Source organism: Haliotis rubra, unplaced genomic scaffold (assembly GCF_003918875.1).
Source record: "Haliotis rubra isolate DU_JTF1 unplaced genomic scaffold, ASM391887v1 Scf270, whole genome shotgun sequence".
In the NCBI taxonomy this organism is placed as follows: Eukaryota; Metazoa; Mollusca; class Gastropoda; order Lepetellida; family Haliotidae; genus Haliotis; species Haliotis rubra.
Genome location: NW_025766781.1, coordinates 435,924 through 454,918, shown reverse-complemented (window position 1 = coordinate 454,918; position 18,995 = coordinate 435,924). Strand labels below are relative to the sequence as shown.

Here is an 18,995-nt window from a genome sequence, read left to right as displayed (position 1 = left end):
GATGTGAATGTTTTCCATGCACCAACTTCTTCTAGCCTCACACAACACAAAACCAACAAGTATTTTTTTTCTTTTTATTGCTGTAGCAGATTTTTGACGACACAGACTTGTGTCTACAATGATGAGACTGACTACCTGCATGGCAATGATAACAATGGGATGGATGCACATGTCATACATGACGACATATCCACACGTATAACAACACTCGGTCTGTCTCCACTGTTTATTGAGTCGCTCGCTGCTAGTGCAATACTTGCAGCCTTGTGCTGGTGCAGGTTTAATCTCAACTAACTTCCGGACTGGTTACCATTCTCTTCAAGTCTTCACATTGGTCCTTTGATTCATTTCTTATCACAATAGCTTTGTTCATCTCTATGTACAGTGTAGCAATACTGCTTTATTTTGGAAGGAAATGGACAGACCAGAGGGCAGGCAAAAGGGAAGGGAAACTGAAAATCCAATCTGTATTGTTGATATTTGGGTTTCAATAACCCCGGGGAACTTTCATTAAGTACATTTTTCTGTTTTATTCAACAGGTTTATTTCTACAGTTTTACTAGGAACTGCAATTTGATATTGGTGCACAAAATTATTTCAAATCAAAACCAAAAAAATATATGAAGAAAATAATAATGAATCAACTTGAGAGAACAGTGGTTGCCAAGTCGGTTTTTAGCAACACAAGGTCAACATGACCTGTGTGGCAACTTAATGCTAAGGACATTTCAATTGAATCACTTGATATATGATCAACAAATTATATCAACAAATATTCAGGTACACAGCTTTGTTAAACCTCAGCATTATGCATACAGTTTGCTTTGGAATGCAAAAATTTCATCTGATGTCATGCAACTCAAATATTCCTTGATGTTCACAAATCTTAAAATAAACATGGACAAAATCCATATTTTAATTACTTCAAGCTTGGATAGATACAAGTAAGCTGGACCAAACAGAAGATACACTGGTCAATTTTCATACAGAATTAAAGTGTAAAGAGGAACATAAAGAGATTGTGATTGATGTCAAATCTTTCTGGTCAGGTTAGAATTGTTAATGTGAATCTCAGGTTTCACACAAGACTAGATTTCTTAGTTGTAACAAATTAAGTAGTAGCATATTAATATCATGGCACAAGCACAATTCGGGCTAATAGGATTTTGTACGTGATTAAACCGGGACAACGAGAAAAACTCAACCTTGATAAACAACACTGAAGACATTACTGCAGAGTTACAGTGCAACAGAATGCTACAGCGCAAATCCAAGCTTTCTGATATGCATACAAATGAGAGTACCTGATAGATATTACAATGAAAGTTCATTGCCAACACAAAAGTCATAACATGTTATATGTTCACAAACATACAGGAGTACAAACTCATAATGGAATGATCTGTGAGTTTCTACTGGGACACACTGCAGATTCAGCTAAGACTGAGGTTACACATAGGTATATTTTGATTAATCTTTATTCACATCACCGGCTCAGTGCCATCGTTTGTATAATTCATGGACTAGTTAGAACACTGTTGATTTTAAAGTTATTAATCAAGAAGGGGTCAACTGGCATGAAATCGTTGTACACTTATTGTTGAAGCCTTAAAGTGGAAACACTTCCAGTATCACTAGTCCTGTTATCATTAAAACTCCTGTTCGCAACTTGGTTGCACTATCAGAGAACAGGAATCAATACTGTAATTGTACTGCACACAATAGAGCAAACGTTCATGCACCTTTAATATTTGTCACTAGGGGGAAGATCCTTACCAAAAGCCTTCATGTTTCACAGAGACTGATGCAAGTTCTATCTAAAAAATATCCTTCAAGGTAATTTGATTTTGACTGGATTGCAGTCTACATGTTTTCTGCTGACATCCTTTACAGTAGTTGGGGTTACAACGTAGTAACTCATGGGTTATATGCTTTTCTGCTGACATGTTTTTGCTATGGCCAGCATCTTGCTGAAATAGGCACTAGCATAGTACACACATTATCTCATTTCAAATGACTATCAACACTTGACTAAAGGCCCCTTTGTACCTCTCAATATTCTGCAAGATGGCCCAGTAATGTCTTTTCAGAAAATTAAATTAAACTTAGTTCATTCTTTACTTCGCTTAGAAACAAAGTTACAATACATACTTAATAATATGCTCTGGCCTTAAGGGTTTCATGCGAGTCCTAGTGAAAAGAACCAATATTTCGGCACTGATTGTATGGTACCTAAACAGGCATGTGTGTCCCAGGTCTGTAACTACAGCCAACGTTCTTGACATTTCCTTGAGGGATGGTTTGCCATATCAGTTGCTAACCATCAGGGGGCTTCAGGGAAATGTCCAGACAAGCCATGACATTTCATGTCAATAACAAAACATATTGCACAAGTGTACAAACTGATCTTCAATTACACAACTAAGTACATTACTAATACTGAGGTCTTACACAAAGCAACAGGGTAACAAGGAAGTCCGTGATGAACAAATAGACTGAGCACTACCTAATCCCATACACAAACAGTTCTTTTGTATAGTTTGGCAAAGACTTGAGCAAAAACAATTCAAAGAATCTATCATGAGCACAGAAGAACCTAACCCTCTACAAATGCACCAGCAGTGTAATGTAGAACTGAAGAAAAGATCTGGTTTAAAACTTTAATTTAAAAGAAAGGGAGGAGATACCTAATAGCTTGGTGCTTGAACACTTTTACTTTTTTAAAATTACACTATTGGTTTACTAAAACCATGTATTGCTGGAACAAAAGCAAAAGAATGTGTTTATTTCTTAAACCATCTCTAACGTATATTATGAGGTTTAATTGTGTAACAAAGTAAATTTAGATATAAACTTAGCACCTTCAACTTCTCTAACAGGGAAGCTCATTCTTTTATCACTTATGAAGTTATACCTTAAGATATACAGAAAAACGACATGACACTTTTAAATATGAAACCACTCTTCTGCTCCTCAGTAATTTTTTGTACAAGCAACATAGGAATAAGCACAACATGCAGCCCTAAAAAGGATGAATTTTAAAGAGAGCTCAACTACCATGACACTAACCACTGAAAAACAAATAAAAGATCCATGTTCAACAAGAGGCTTAATTCAAACTAATCAGAACCATTCTAGGCATATTAAACCAAGGCATTATGTCAATCTCTTATTTCCCTGAAAACATGTTTGACTAGTGCTTACATAAGAGTCAAGTAAATTATACCAATATTGTTTCTAAAATAAAAAAGAATACAAAGTTGTCCATCTGCTGCCCTGAAAGCCTCAAGCACATGTACACTTTTGTTAGCCCCACCAATCCATTCTATTACTGTTAGTTCATGTTACAAATTTAATGCTTAAAGCCTGTTATATACCCGTTTCTCATTCATATTATTAATAGATTAAAGTTGTGTATACCAGTTTGTTAGTCTTGATAATGCAAATCATTTTCTGGCTTAAAGGATATGAAATACACATTTCATCACATAAGTTAATGATGCCAGAAACTTCTTGATAGCTACCCTAAATTTTTCTGCTTCAAATTATAAAGTCATTTCATTTCAGAAGTGAATAGAGCAACATTTCATAGCGAACAGAACAATTTTCTAGGCCTGAACTGTCAAGTACTTTACAGCAGCCTTCCTTCTTAAATGATCATGGGAAATGTTATTGGCACATGATAGATAATGCAATGATTATGTGGATGATAAACCTGTATCTAACATAGCACTTCAAAACCAGTGTTAACAGTAGTAGATGAAACATTGCAGCACTATTGTGTTAAGACATTCCATGTAATCAGGTGCTAGTGAAAACCAACTCAAAATTTTAGAAACACCAGCACAGATAAGTCAGTTTATGCCGAGAAGGTAAGAGAACACTCGGGGTGGAACGGTTTCTGAAAACTTATGCTTATGGAGAGTGCTGCTTGAATCAGTCTCACTGCCGAGAAATTATGCTCGAGACTTGGAGAGCATGTGTGAAGATAGGGTCTTTTGGTCAGAAAGGACCACTGAACTTATCCTTGATTCTTTAAAGCCATCCCGACTTCATTTTGTTCCTTGGGATATCACTTAGAAAAACAATATCCTTATTCCTTTCAAGGAATGGAGCATGAATTCATTCTCATATTTACAATCGCTTCCGAGGGAGTCATGTTAACTTCCGGACATCAGTTACGCCTGCACAAAAAACCTGAGACTGAACTGTGTCTTCACAAGTGTTCTGTCTCCAGGCATCGTTTGCACCAATTAGAACAATACATCTAGGTTCATGTCTGTGCTAGTCTTTGCTTTGAAATATATACAAATTGTTGGTAGCTGCGATGGCAATAATGTTCTCCTGAGGATGCCATGCAGTGTGCAAAATCTTTTTGTTGAAGTCCAGACAGTCTACACTAATCTCATCCTTCTTGCGTTTGCCTCCAGTGCAAACCTTGCGGGGTTTCAGGACTGTTTTTGGCTTCATGTTCTCCCGACATGCTTCAAGCGTACTGTCCCTCTTCTGGTCACGATCGAACATACGGAAGAAATTGTTGTATGAACCTGTCATAATGTGCCTGAAAAGAAACAGTCGGTGTTCATTTCTTTCTTAAATACCATCATTTGACAAGCAGTTACAATGGATAAATTTTAATCCAGTAATCATCAGTACATATAGACACGAACATGCTAAAAATATCTTCCACAAAATGAGTACGTGAGTGGGCGAGTGAGTTTAGTTTTATGCTGCACTCAGCAATATTCCAGCTATATGATGAAGGTCTAATAATCGGGTCTGGACCAGACAATCCAGTGATCAACAGCATGAACACAGATCTATGCAATTGGGATACGATGTCTTGTCAACCAACTTGGTGAGCCTGACGCTTCTGTTAGTCGCCTTACGATAAGCATGGGTTACGGAAGACCAATTATAACCCGGATCTTCAAGGGTTAAATTGAGTATGTATATGTAGGAGTGAAATAATTTAATAGACTTGACCAGATGTCACAAAAATTTCTACTTTCAAAACAATGATTACAGTCCATTTGAGTCAGAAACGGACCGATGAATTGCAAATTTTATCATTGTACAAAATTGCCACATAAATATAAATAGTACACGTTTATCATTTACTAATACCCAACAGCTTTCTTATATTTGAAAATTTTCCGGACTCCACCAAAAAAGTTCTTTAAGAAACTTATCAGTAAACTTTTGACACAGTTCACTATTTGTTACGAGGGAGGAGTGCAGAGAAAGGGACAGCCAGGTGTTAGAGAAGCACGTGCACAAGTGCCCACCAAGTTATTGATTCATTAGCCTGTGCTGTGCCGTCTCCATCCTTTCTCGCACACCTGGCTGTCCCTTTCTCTGCACTCCTCCCTCGTAACAAATAGTGAACTGTGTCAAAAGTTTACTGATAGTTTCTTAAAGAACTTTCTTGGTGGAGTCCGGAAAATTTTCAAATATAAGAAAGCTGTTGGGTATTAGTAAATGATAAACATGTGTACTATTTATATTTATGTGGCAATTTTGTACAATGTTAAAATTTGCAATTCATCGGTCCATTTCTGACTCAAACGGACTGTAGAGATGAATTTAAGACTGTTAAACCACATGTTATATTTCATCTAATGGACACATTTGCAGTACTCACCTATCATCTCCACTCCAGGAACACTCAAACTTGTCAAATATACAGTCATTTTCATAGAGAGAACACAACTTGCTCCTCAAATATTCATGGACCTGGTAAGTTTCAACAGGCTTGTTTTCCATGTTCAAGTCCCACACTTTAACTGACAAATAGTCTCTAGTTATCAAGTATCTTCCATTGTGACTAAACTTCACATCAGATATACTTGATATAATTTCCGAAAAGAAACTCCTGTTTGTTGGGTCTTCTGGCTCCTCAAAAACTGAAAGAATATAACAAAAACGGATTGTACAATTTATGTGACAAAGAACGGAAAAAAATGGGGATTGTACATTTTAAGATTATTTAATTACAACCAAAGAAAACCATATCTGCAGGTAACGGGGCTTGTAAGACATGACATTAGAGTCTTCAAGCACGAAGCCTGCATCTTAATATCCCTGTGTTTCTAGTTTTGTCAAGAAAACAAATATCAGGACAAACAAGTGTCTCACAGGCACTACAGAAATCAGTGGAAAAACACATGAAAGCATAAACAGATGCCTGTAATTTGTAAAGCAGATTTTCCACCCTCTTTGAAAGACATTTTTGGTAGCTAATTGACACTTGAGAACATGGATATTTAGAAGTTCGTAAAAGTTTTTGCTGCTATTGATTTAAGATTTGGCTTGAATTTGAATGTTTTATAATAATGTGATCAGTCTACTTCTTGGCAGAAAACCTTTGTCGCATCATCAACTGTAGATAATCACTCATCATCACAAAGACTACACTGATGGGTCATATTGGTCCATTTTATGGAGAAAAAAAAATTATATAAAAAAAATCACCTTTAGTACTGTGGTTGAAAAAAACCCCAAAACCTGAGGAAATGAACCTATCCATAAGACGTGATTGTGCTAGTATATCCTGCTTTTGGCCAAGACGGCACAAACTTGGCTCTAAAGATAATTTTCAGGTGATCTTGGTGCTGGTTACAAGAATCATTAACAGCTCAGCTTACTCCAAAAAATCGGATATAGAAAAATGTTTGAATATCTAGGAATTATATCTGCAGGTAACGGGGCTTGTAAGACATGACATTAGAGTCTTCAAGCACGAAGCCTGCATCTTATTATCCCTGTGTTTCTAGTTTTGTCAAGAAAACAAATATCAGGACAAACAAGTGTCTCACAGGCACTACAGAAATCAGTGGAAAAACACATGAAAGCATAAACAGATGCCTGTAATTTGTAAAGCAGATTTTCCACCCTCTTTGAAAGACATTTTTGGTAGCTAATTGACACTTGAGAACATGGATATTTAGAAGTTTGTAAAAGTTTTTGCTGCTATTGATTTAAGATTTGGCTTGAATTTTAATGTTTTATAATAATGTGATCAGTCTACTTCTTGGCAGAAAATCTTTGTCGCATCATCAACTGTAAATAATCACTTATCATCACAAAGACTACACTGATGGGTCATATTGGTCCATTTTATGGAGAACATTTTTTTATAAAAAAACCAAACACCATTAGTACTGTGGTTGAAAAAACCCCAAAACCTGAGGAAATGAACCTATCCATAAGACGTGATTGTGCTAGTATTTCCTGCTTTTGGCCAAGACGGCACAAACTTGCCTCTAAAGATAATTTTCAGGTGATCTTGGTGCTGGTTACAAGAATCATTAACAACTCAGCTTACTCCAAAAAATCGGATATAGAAAAATGTTTGAATATCTAGGAATTATATCTGCAGGTAACGGGGCTTGTAAGACATGACATTAGAGTCTTCAAGCACGAAGCCTGCATCTTATTATCCCTGTGTTTCTAGTTTTGTCAAGAAAACAAATATCAGGACAAACAAGTGTCTCACAGGTACTTATCACTCCAGCAGTGGCAAAATCCAGAATTGTGTGTTGCAGAATAATGGTTAGAAATTTTATCTATTTCAGACAGAGGTTGCATCTTCTGAAAGTCATTTGTTATTTCACATTTATTGATAGCATACTTACGTTTGGCATGTTTATCACACAAGGCGTTGTCCCTCATGTCACATAACCTAATTGTTCCTTTGCTGCTACTATAGACAAACATGTTACATTCCCGAGGGTGGAACTCAGACGCTGTAATCACCTCAGTCAACTCCTCCATGTTTGCTGGTTTGATGTCAACAATATCTTAATACTGGTTAAAGAAAACAAGCTGAGATCCAATGATGCATCAAAATATGCCTTGCTGATTAATGCTCAGCCATGTTCCAGCTCAGACAGCTGCTTGAAAAGATGCCGTGACAATCCAGTTTTTGTAAAGATGATCCATGCCAAGTCGTGCTTTCAAATGATCCTGAATCCCCCACCACCCTTATCAATGCTTATGGTGTCAATCACTGGTTTGTGTGGTCCAGGTTCAAGCCTGTAAAGACCACCATCACATCTGGAACATTGCAGAGTGCTTTGTTAAACAAACAGTGAGCGAGTTTAGTATTACGCTGCTTTTAGCAATATTCCAGCAATATCACGGCAGGGGACACCAGAAATGGGCTTCACACATTGGACCAATGTGGGGAATCGAACCCAGGTCTTCTGCGTGATGAGAGAACGCTTTAACCACTGGGTTACCCCACCGCCCCAAACAAACAAGATGTCTTGTGAGCAAGGATTTGAGCCTGCAAAGTACCATGACAAGCAATAAACCAGGTCACAACACCAGTGCTCCATATAGGTTTCACTGTGTTACAGCCACCATATGCTTTTTCAGATTTATTCTGTCCCCATTTAAGTGCTCAAGAAGACAGTGATGTGATTGCCATATTAGATGGACAAGATTAGCAAGAAAGTACTGTAGGGATTACAAATGCACATCAGGATAGAATCTCAGTAATGTTTAACACAAACGTACCTTTGAATACCAGTCTGAACATTGAAATAATTAAATATGATTCAGCTGTGAATCAGAAAGGTATGGAGAGAGACCAAATGAATTTATTACTAATTCTAAATATGTTTGCAGTAGTTGGAACTTGGGAGAAAATGACATCTCAAAGCTCAAGACCTACAGTTACTATCCCTGCCAATTCAAATCAGAAGAAGATGCAAACTTCAAAAGATTAAAGCTGTGACAGGTTGAAGCTGGGATTATAGCAGCCTCTACAATGAAAGCACAGATGGGTGGGTAGCTGCTGCAGGTGGAAGCAGGGAAGAGATGCCTTAGAGATGCCTAAGAGGTGACAAAATGTAATAAGTGGCTCGACTTGGTGACTAGACTGGCTGCACGACAGCATATTGTCTGGAAAAGACTTGCCAAGTGTGTTGTTCAATAAGGTATAGAAGTTGAAAATGAAAGACAAATATTTTCTTAGAGAAGGATACTGAAACTTTGGTCTGTAATTTCCAAGTTCCATAAATTGATGCGCAGGTCATCAGCAGAGAGATAGGTGGCCTGGTCACTGTTGACCGATATGGAGTTAATGTGATATGTGTGAGCATTAGCAAAAACTCTCTTGGGACTAGCTTCAACCATGAGCTCCATGGGAGCAAACACTGGCACTCTGAGTGAGGTGATGGAGTTCGGGTCACGGAGGACCCCATTTTCATCTTTCAGGTTGTAGCCTTCTGGTCGCTTGTCACGTTCAGCAACCTTCCACAACTTGATTGTCTTATCTGAAAGAAATCATGACATTTTTTATGATGGATACATACTTGAGTCTGTTTATCATAATTTGAGGTGAGGTGACATTGGGTTTAACATCGTGCATGAGAATATTTCGCTCATATGAAGACGTGCATGTGTGTGTATGTGTATGTGCGGCTGCTTGTACTAGCCCAGACTTAAGCTGGTTTTATAGTGCTAGCTCACTGAGATACCATGCAGCAGTGAAGCATGAATACCCCACTCAGACACATATACTGACTCAGAGCCAACCAGTCCTTGTTGTACCCATTAATGCCGAGCCCCAGACAGGGACCAACAAGAACCATATTTTAACGTCTTTTGGTATGACGCGGTCGGGAATCGAACCCGTGACCTTCCGCTCTCCAGGCGGACTCTCTAACCACGACACCACGGAGGCAGTCATATCATAATTTGAAGAGTGTGAGTCTAGTTTTATTGAACTTTTAGCAATGCTCCAGCAACATCACAGAAGGGGGCACCTGAAATGGGACTTCACAGATTGTACCCATGTAGTGAAAGATTTAACCACAAGGCTCAATTTGGAATTTACCAGCAGAAAAGCAATGTTTGTAATGTTAAGGGGAGTCTCACCCAAGATTAGTTTCTACACAGTACAATGGAAAAGGTAAATCAGGTTCACATTTTACAGGAATGTCAGGTACGTCTGCTGGAGCCTTTATCAACCACAGTTTTGGGAATTGCAAAGACCTGCAAATAAGGACTCCCTGTCAACAGTGCCCAACCTACCATTGGTAGACAGAAGGAAATGATTCCTGTTTGTTCGTTTCAGCCAACGGATTTTGTTGATCTTCTCTTCAATTTCTAAACTTTTGAGGTAATCAAACTCTGGTTCATGAGACTGGAATGTGCTGTACACATTGTATTCCCCACGATTTGGGCCACCTGCTACCTTGCTCTGAAGCAACGTATCATTCTGAAAAGGAACATGACAAATGGTGATAAATCTGCTGCAGTGCACTTACTTATCAATACAAACGTAGTCCCATTTTCAAATGTTAACTATCCTCCTCCAAGACAATTAGAATAGACATTGTAAACTCACAAGAAAATTTAAAAGGGAACTCAAATATTCATCTGTCTTAGTTTGGCTATGCAACCTTGTCTGTGCATTACTTTGTCATGAGATTAACTACAGTAAATGAATGTACTGGGTGTTTAACTCCTGATTATACTTAACATGTTGAGCTTGCACATTATGTATTAAGCAGGGTTTAAAATCAGCTGATTGTTTTTATTCAAATACCCTAGTAGTGGCATAAAAGAATGTCTGATAAAAACGCCATGAAAGGTCATGTTGACATTTACAGAAGCACAAGTACTACAACACATTTTAGATTTCATGATTGTCGACACATTAAAACAAGAAACACTGATATGTTACTGACCAGCCTGTCGCGCTGGAATATGACAACACGTCCACCCTTGTCCCCAGTGGCTAGCAAATCCCCATCACTGTTGAACTCGACACAGGAAATTATGTCGGCTGCAAAAACAGGAACTGTGGATCAACATTTTTATTGATTTCAATGTAGATTTCATGTACTAATTGAAGACTGTGAAAAATATTTTAAAAAGCAGGTGAACATGGGAGCAAAGAATAATCATCATGCCAAGACAAATTAGTATCATAGAGCATAAGTTTTGCCAATGACAACACATTAAAACTGACATCGAACAGCTGGCATAAGGTATCACAAGCTGACACAAATGTAAACATGCACAAATAATTTTACAATCATAAGAATGTGAACTTTCAGATAAATTTAAACTACATTGCACTTTGTTATGTCTTGCAGACCACAGACTTTAAAATTGACAGGGCAACGAGTGAATAAGTTAGCATTGTGTCACCTATACAGTGACAGGATAACTAAAGACTTTGCGAAACAAATGACATGTTCAGTATTTCACACAATGCAAAGAGGGTCACAGATTTTAATAGCAGTGAGTATTTACTCTCTGGATTTTGTTTCCTTTCTGTCTTTGATACATTTTTAGCCACTTGGGTTCAGTCTTGTGGGTATTTTAACCCCAAAAGTGGCACTTTTTAAACATTGTTCAAGTTAGAATGCTGTTTCATGTATTTCTGTTGTAGCCCATGTTTATGTGCCAAAGCATGCTGTGCATAGCCAGATAGATCTATATAGATTTTATGGCGTATCATTCACAGAAAACTTTATGCAGATGTGATTAATGCATTAGAATAGTAACTAAATCCCTGTTAAAAGAATTGAAGTGGTACTGTGATTCTAAATCCCTTTTTGTAAGCAACTAGCACATGACTTAGGAAAGCAGAATTTCTGAGTACTGACAAAAATGCCAAATTGTAAAAGAGGCTTAGAGATAGGATGAAAGCCACTGTCCATAACTACCTTTATGTACCTAATGCCAAGCAATGTTATTTCTTAAAATGAAAGTTTGATGCTAATTCAGCAAAACAAACAAACGGCGAGAACAGTTTAGTATCAAGAGAGCATGCCCAAAATAGAACTAAGTACAATTCAAAGCGATTCCCATTGCAACACCGAGGTACTTCCGTTAACCTTCATTCAGGTCCAACTAGACCTGCATCATGAGCTCGTAATAGTGAGTGATAAACATCAAAGGAAACATGCAAACATACGCAGTTAGAATGTAAATGTAAAACACGAAATTCCATTTGTGACCATCTACTTGGCGAAAGAAACAGACACCTGCAAAATACTCTTGACGGGTAACAAACGTGATATAGGGCTATGTTTCTTGGAACAGTTTAACAAGTTATCTCTCTGCATCCTATACAATAACGATTTTTCTGAAGACCGTACTCTGAATTAGGAGTGAATTGGATCCGATATATAGATCAGGCGGGCTCTATGTCGAATACTTGTGTCAGACGAGTGGGAGTTGGGCAGACAGAATGAATTTACAGCTTATTACATATGCAATATCCAAGTAACGAGGACTCATATACCTTCAGTCACTTCATCTTCTATCGTCCCTTTAACTTGTGAGAAACACCACTGAATCTCCCCGCCATTGCCTGCAAAAACAAAAAAACATTCATTATCATGCTGTTGCGAGTGAATCTTATCTTCATGCCGGAAAGACGCTGTCAAGACTCGACAAGATAAATAATTTTGCACCTACCCGCCATCATGAATCAAAATGGATCTTGCTCTAATTTTTTCAAACGTTTTAGCAATTTGCAGAGGGATTTAAATTCCACAGGAATACTGGTTAATAGAGGATGTCATTGGATTTGACATTTAACGTAGTTTCATAGAAGACATATCAAAATGGCGCACTGTGGCTAAGTGTTGTATGACGTCACTTCCATAATGCACCATGGGAAGCCCGGCATACATATAGTGTTTTCTTAACGACACATCAATGTACGACATAAACCGTCTGTTGAAACATACGATTCCCACTCCTTGTGTTAATACGGACAAAATAAATGCGGCTTCTTCTACGAAACAGCATTTTACAGCTAAACATATTTTGTCAAAGATTTGATGAACAAAATACAAATTGTATGTTTATAATTGCCGGGATTCTTGTTAAACATAAAACGCCATGGTATTTGTAATCTGAACGTTCAGTTTGAAACTAAAGCTACATTGAAAACTTCATTACTTGTTATACGTATGGTTACCGTTCGTTATTTTTGATTGTTTGTTAAAAATAAGTGTTTCCACATGTTTATAACAGTAAACCCCAGTCAGAACAGCTGGAACAGTGTGTTAATATATATATATATATTTTAACATATATATATATATAAACTTCAATTTTATTTTGTATTAATCATTCCAAATATGACGATAGTTAATGTATATATTTCGTACAAACTTCCCTCTTGCAATACCTTCAAAATTAGGTATAAACAGGCAACCTTTATCCGGGAATTAGAAATACTAATATTAATGATTACACTAAAATACTATGTATTTGAATTTTCGCTGATTGGAAAAAGCGTATTTCTGGGTGTATTAGTAGAAAACATACTATCGTTGATAAGCAGGTATGTTTTCCTCTGCCAATGTTTTTAATTTTCAGTTTCTTTGTCCCAAGGCCAAAGTTTTAATACGTCAGAGTTTTTGCGTACACTGAAAAAAGTAGTTGGAAGCCATGGTGAGTGAGTGAGTGAGTGAGTGGGTTGAACACCGCTTTGAACAGTATTCCAGTTAGATCAGGTCGTGTCAGCCGAGTGAGTAAGTGAGTTTAGTTTTACGCCGCTTTTAGCAATATTCCAGCAATATCACGACGGGGGACACCAGATATGGGCTTCACACATTGTACACATGTGGGTAATCGAATATGAGTCTTCGGCGTAACGAGCGAACGCATTAACCACTGGGCTACAACACCGCCCCGCAGGCCTCAAACCTATACCACATTGGTCGAACCCACGAACAGGGGTTTGGTGGCGACAAACCTGGAAACAATCTGGGGCGAATGGGAATTTGAACCAACAACAGCAGGGTCCTGGCGTGGCCAAGGGACGCAAATCTGTAAGGGACTTGCGGCGCCTTCGACGTCTGTCGCGTGTGTGTGTCGCTCAAAGTGAAATAAGGTTTTCTGTGAAAACGAATAACCCAACAGGGATAGTGTCCATTTAACTCGTCCTTTAGAAATGATATTAGCCATTTCAATTTCTAACGATTGAGTGAATTAATAATGTTTTCCAATTATATCTTTAAAAATCACCTGCAACAATGAAGTAGTTATCTTGATGTTTACTTTGGTTAACTTTGCAAAGTTAATAGGTGCAGGTGCATAGAAAGCTAGAAGCGGTTGAATTAACGTTGTTCAACGCCGTAATACTGCACAGCCTCATCCAGCTGGTCTGTAAATATCTAAGCCTTACCACTGTGCCCTTTAAAATGACAAAAATAAGTGACGATGGACTAAGAAAGATTCCATCGTTGGTTATTTCTTGTCATTTTATCTCGATACCACCCCCAACACCCCCCTTTCAAACCCTTGCGTCAGTAGGCCATGCATTACATGTCGCATTCAAAGCCAGTTGTTAGGTTAACACTATTTACATCTTTTTCCCATATCGTCGGACGAAGCAGTTCCAAATAAAACTGAAATGGGAAGTACAGTAAATTTTATTTGTGTTTACATTTACTTGCCACGTGAACAGGTACATTGTCAATGGGAAAATGAAGGGCTTTTTCAGGGAAACCACAAGAGAAAAACAAACAGCTACTTTTGACACTTAACCACAATATTCAAAACTTGAAAGTATAACTGTACACACGATAACCTTTTTTTGCTGACGTACAAATTTATAGACGCACGCACCCGTATTTTTATGGTTCGTAACAAAAGTTGGGTAGTGTATAAACACACGACAAACCATTTCACGTCTATAATTTGGTATATCGCCCATTAAAAGTATTATTTCCATTTCCTGTCACGAACACACTACAATCGTGAAACATTGGGAATGTTCGGAACAGTTCAGTGGAACCTCGGTTATTCAGTGTTATCATCACTGTCAACACACAGCCCCGGATCTTCGTAACACTTCCTTTGAGCTTCTGATTAATAAACGACTAATCATCTCTTGCATACGTAAATACAAATAAACAGGTAAAGGCTTAAGGTAAAACCCACGATATATAGGCCTACTCATTACAACAATATCTAATCACCGAACACTTACGATCGAGCCATCGAACAAAGGCAGTAGGTGTGGTGTTTATCTATATCTGTGGGTGCTTCGCGTGATAACTTTTTGAATTTGTGGAATTGAAACAGAACTTCCCTGTAGATTGCCGACTGATTCAGTACTGTTTTACGCCGTTTCGTCATTCTACAACGCGGGCGTCAGATGAGGTCTTCAACATTGTACCCATTTTGGGAACCGAACCCAGACCTTCCAGCCTGTAGGGCGAACGCTTTAACCACTTGGCCACCCCTCCGCGGGTAACAATTAGTGAGTGAGTTTAGTTTTACGCCGCTTTTAGCAATAGCCCAGCAATATCACGGCGAGAGACACCAGAAATGGGCTGCACACATTGTACCCAAGTGGGGAATCGAACCCAGACCCTTCCAGCCTGACGAGTGAACGCTTTAACCACAAGGCTACCGCGGGTAACGATTATGAGTGGGTGATGGTGGTAATTGGTCTCGTACGTTTATGAGTGAGTGTTTAACACTACAGTCAGTAGTTTTACAGCTATAATTTCGCCGGCCATGTCAGGGCATGAGCAACGATCGCCGCGATCAATGCACGAGACCGACCAACCGATCCCCATTTTTGACAGCTTTAACAGCAAACATTAGGCACTTGAAACCTACCATAATCTAAGAAAAAACCCGGCCCGTATCAGAGCCCGGTTCATATACCGTATTGCTTCTGTTATAGACCCGTGAAGGTCCGGGTTAGAATTGATCTTCAGTAACCCATGCTTGTCGTAGGAGGCGACTAACGGGATTGGGTGGTCAGGCTCGCTGGCTTGGTTGACACATGTCATCGGTTCCTAATTTCGCAGATCGATGCTCATGCTGGTGATCACTGGATTGTCTGGTCCAGACTCGATTATTTACAGACCGCCGCCATATAGTTGGAATATTGCTGAGTGCGGCGTAAACTTAAACTCACTCTCTCCTCTGTTATACGTCGTGAACCCAATACCAGTCGGCCTCCATTTGAAACCGGGTCTGAAGTTCTGCCCAAACAAATGGAGACAGGGGTCTCTATAAGACGCGAGGTGTCAAGATGAGTTTCCTTCTTATACTGTGATAATGTTGGTGATTAAGAAATAACCGTTTCTAGTAAAAATGTACACTTTTCGTGACTACAGGATTTGGGATTTTGATAGGATATTTGCCACTGTACCAGCACAAACAGAATAGACGCCGACACAACAGATTGCGCGAATGTCTTTCATGTTTGGGCGTCTATTAGAGGAAATACCGTATTAGATGCCCGGCCGTTATTCCTTCCGTGCCTTGTCAAGAATGCCCGGTCTGGTATAGTTAAGTTTTAGTGTAAGGGGAAGAAACCTCTGACAGTGTTATTTACTGCGGCACTCACCAATAATCCAATTGTTCTTCAAATAATCAGATTAGACCATCCAGTGACCGACATTGTGAGCCTCGATTCACGGATTGGAATACCAGTTTATTGGGTACCAAGTTACCATAGCTGACAACTGATTTTTGTAATTGACTAGGTTGGTGGGGACCGCTTCTAACCCGAAATCTGCAAGATTTGTCAGACTGACCGGACTTCAGCACCTTGTTCTGAGACCCGTCACCTGATAATGGTTTAAGTGAGTTCTATTTGAGGCATGTTTCTTTGCAGTTTACCAGTGTGTGAAATAAGCCAAAAATCCAGTCAGACATAAGGGCTGGTAACTTCAAAATGTCACCAGCCCAAAATGGATTTAACCAGACCAAATATGGTGTATTTACTCAGATGTATGGAACATCTAAAATTGTTACCAGACCATCGGGCTGGCTAGCTGTAAATTTAGACCGTCCGTCAGAAATCTAAACCGTCTCGGGCGGTCGGATGGGCCTTATTTCATACACTGTTTAGTGCCGCAAAATTCCAGCGATATGGCCACCTCCTGTAAATAATCGCGTCTGGGCCAGACAATCCAGTGATCAACATCATGAATTTCGATCTACGCAAATGGGACACGTAGACGTGTCAAGTAAGTCAGCGAGCCTCAACACCCGATCCCGTTAGTCGCCTCTTACGACAAGCATGAGTTGCAGAAGATCAATTCTAACCCGGATCCGCTCGGGCTGTGAACGTGTCATAACCGACCGCTTTAACCACTGGGCTATCCCACCGACCTCGCTATATGACTTAGTTTAGTTTTACGCCGCTTTTAGCAATATTCCAGCAATATCACGGCGGGGGACACCAGAAATGGGCTTCAAACATTGTGCCCATGTGGGGAATCGAACCCGGGTCTTCGGCGTGACGAGCCAACGCTTTAACCATTAGGCTACCCCACCGCCCCCTCGCTATATGAAAGTGGGGTATATTTGAATTTAAGATGCTATATATGTTACAGTCAGATTGTGAAATCAGCCATTTCGTGAAATGACTAAAAATTTCAGTGAAATAACTGAGAGATTCAGCCTTTCAACTATCCCTACTGCTCGTTCTCTTTCTTCCTGGGTTAACCTTGGCATTCTCTCTGTGTGACTTTATGTGCAGTGATATTTCAGTGTTGGACAGGCCATTTATACTGATATTTCGCACGATCTTTCCCATATATCCGACTAAGACATGTTTCGTATTTCTGAGAGTCGGGGCCACAAAATGCGTTTTGGGGATTTGTTTCGTGCATCACGAACATTGGCAATCGTTATCAAGCACATTTACATCAAATTTGATGGAAAAGTCCAAACCTATTTATATAGCCAATAGTGAAATGGCTCTTCCTCTTAGTCATTTCACGAAATAACGGATTTTCTTTTAGTAATTTCACGAAATGACGGATTTCACAATCTGACTGTAGCATATATAATGAAGGGTAACTACTGCAGTGTAAGAGACTATCCGTGACTGACTGAGTTTGGTTTTACGCCGCTTTTAGCCATATTCCAGCAATATCACGGCGGGGGACACCAGAAATGGGCTTCACTCATTGTACCCATGTGGGGATTCGAACCCGGGTCTTCGGCGTGACGAGCCAACGCTTTAACCACTAGACTACCCCACCGCCCCGCCTATCCGTGAAGCACAATTCAAACTGTAGAATAGATAAAGGATGCACATGCAAAGGACACGCTCGCTCCCCTACCCCTACCCCCAAAACAAAGAGTGACCCCCATTCACGCCACCCCCACAAAACAATATAATAATAAAATAGGAAAAAAAACCCACATGAAAATAAGATAAAAATACATATATGAAACATATTTATAAAAAACAAACCACACAAACCCACTCTCGTGTCTTCTATATATGACAACAATAACAGCAATGCTTATGTCAGAGTTTTCGTGTTTGTAAACTACTGATACGTCCTTTGACGATACATTCACGTGTGACACAAGCCCTATCATGTATACTTAAGAGTTGTCTTAAGGAAAATCGCCTCACCCGTAGTTAATAATCTTCTTTGACACGATATCACGTTGTAATCTTGTATATCTGATTACATCTTCGTATTATAGCAGTCAATGAAGGGCAATAATAGTAACAGGAACAGCAATTTGTATTCTCATATAACTACCCATCCTTAATCATACCGCCCACATAGCAATCTCTAAACCATCACCTACCACTTTCACCACCCATAATGCACAACTCCCGGACTTGAACAAACCCTCTGCCCAACTACTGTTCAACTACCTATAACTCTATTCTCAGTCTCCCTGGTTCATCTCTCCAACTACCACCCATCTCTCCATCTCCCAACTACTACCCACCTCTCCATCTCCCCCATCTCCCATCTCCCCATTCTCACCCATCTCTCCTCCCAACTACCACCTATCTCTCATCTCCCAACTACCACCATCTCTACATCTCTAATCTACCACCTCCTAATCTCCCACCACCATCTCTCCATCTCCCAACTATCTCTCCATCTCCCAACTACTCCATCTCTCCATCTCCCAACTACCACATCTCCCAACTACCACTCCCCACTCTATCTCTCTCTCCAACTACTCCCATTCTCCATCAACTCTCCACCCCCCAACTCCCATCT

The 18,995-nt window shown here is 39.3% G+C and overlaps 1 protein-coding gene across 4 annotated transcripts in view; it reads right to left on the bottom strand.

Annotated features, from left to right (window-relative positions):
* Nucleotides 1–60: 60 nt before the first annotated feature.
* The window catches only part of LOC124280641 (serine/threonine-protein phosphatase 2A 55 kDa regulatory subunit B alpha isoform-like), a 39,142-nt gene continuing 20,207 nt past the window's right edge, over nucleotides 61–18,995 (bottom strand). Inside the window, exons 1-8 of one of the 4 annotated variants that reach the window (XM_046716625.1) lie at nucleotides 12,448–12,616; nucleotides 12,272–12,340; nucleotides 10,704–10,816; nucleotides 10,045–10,231; nucleotides 8,994–9,284; nucleotides 7,638–7,802; nucleotides 5,645–5,906; nucleotides 61–4,561 (exon numbers count right to left, since the gene is read on the bottom strand). In XM_046716625.1, coding sequence (XP_046572581.1) covers nucleotides 4,285–4,561; nucleotides 5,645–5,906; nucleotides 7,638–7,802; nucleotides 8,994–9,284; nucleotides 10,045–10,231; nucleotides 10,704–10,816; nucleotides 12,272–12,340; nucleotides 12,448–12,457 — 1,374 coding nt within the window. In that variant the 5' untranslated portion in view covers nucleotides 12,458–12,616 and the 3' untranslated portion in view covers nucleotides 61–4,284. Of the gene's footprint in view, nucleotides 4,562–5,644; nucleotides 5,907–7,637; nucleotides 7,803–8,993; nucleotides 9,285–10,044; nucleotides 10,232–10,703; nucleotides 10,817–12,271; nucleotides 12,341–12,447; nucleotides 12,617–18,995 lie in introns of those variants that run through there. The other 3 variants (XM_046716626.1, XM_046716622.1, XM_046716623.1) reach the window with 3 other exon arrangements.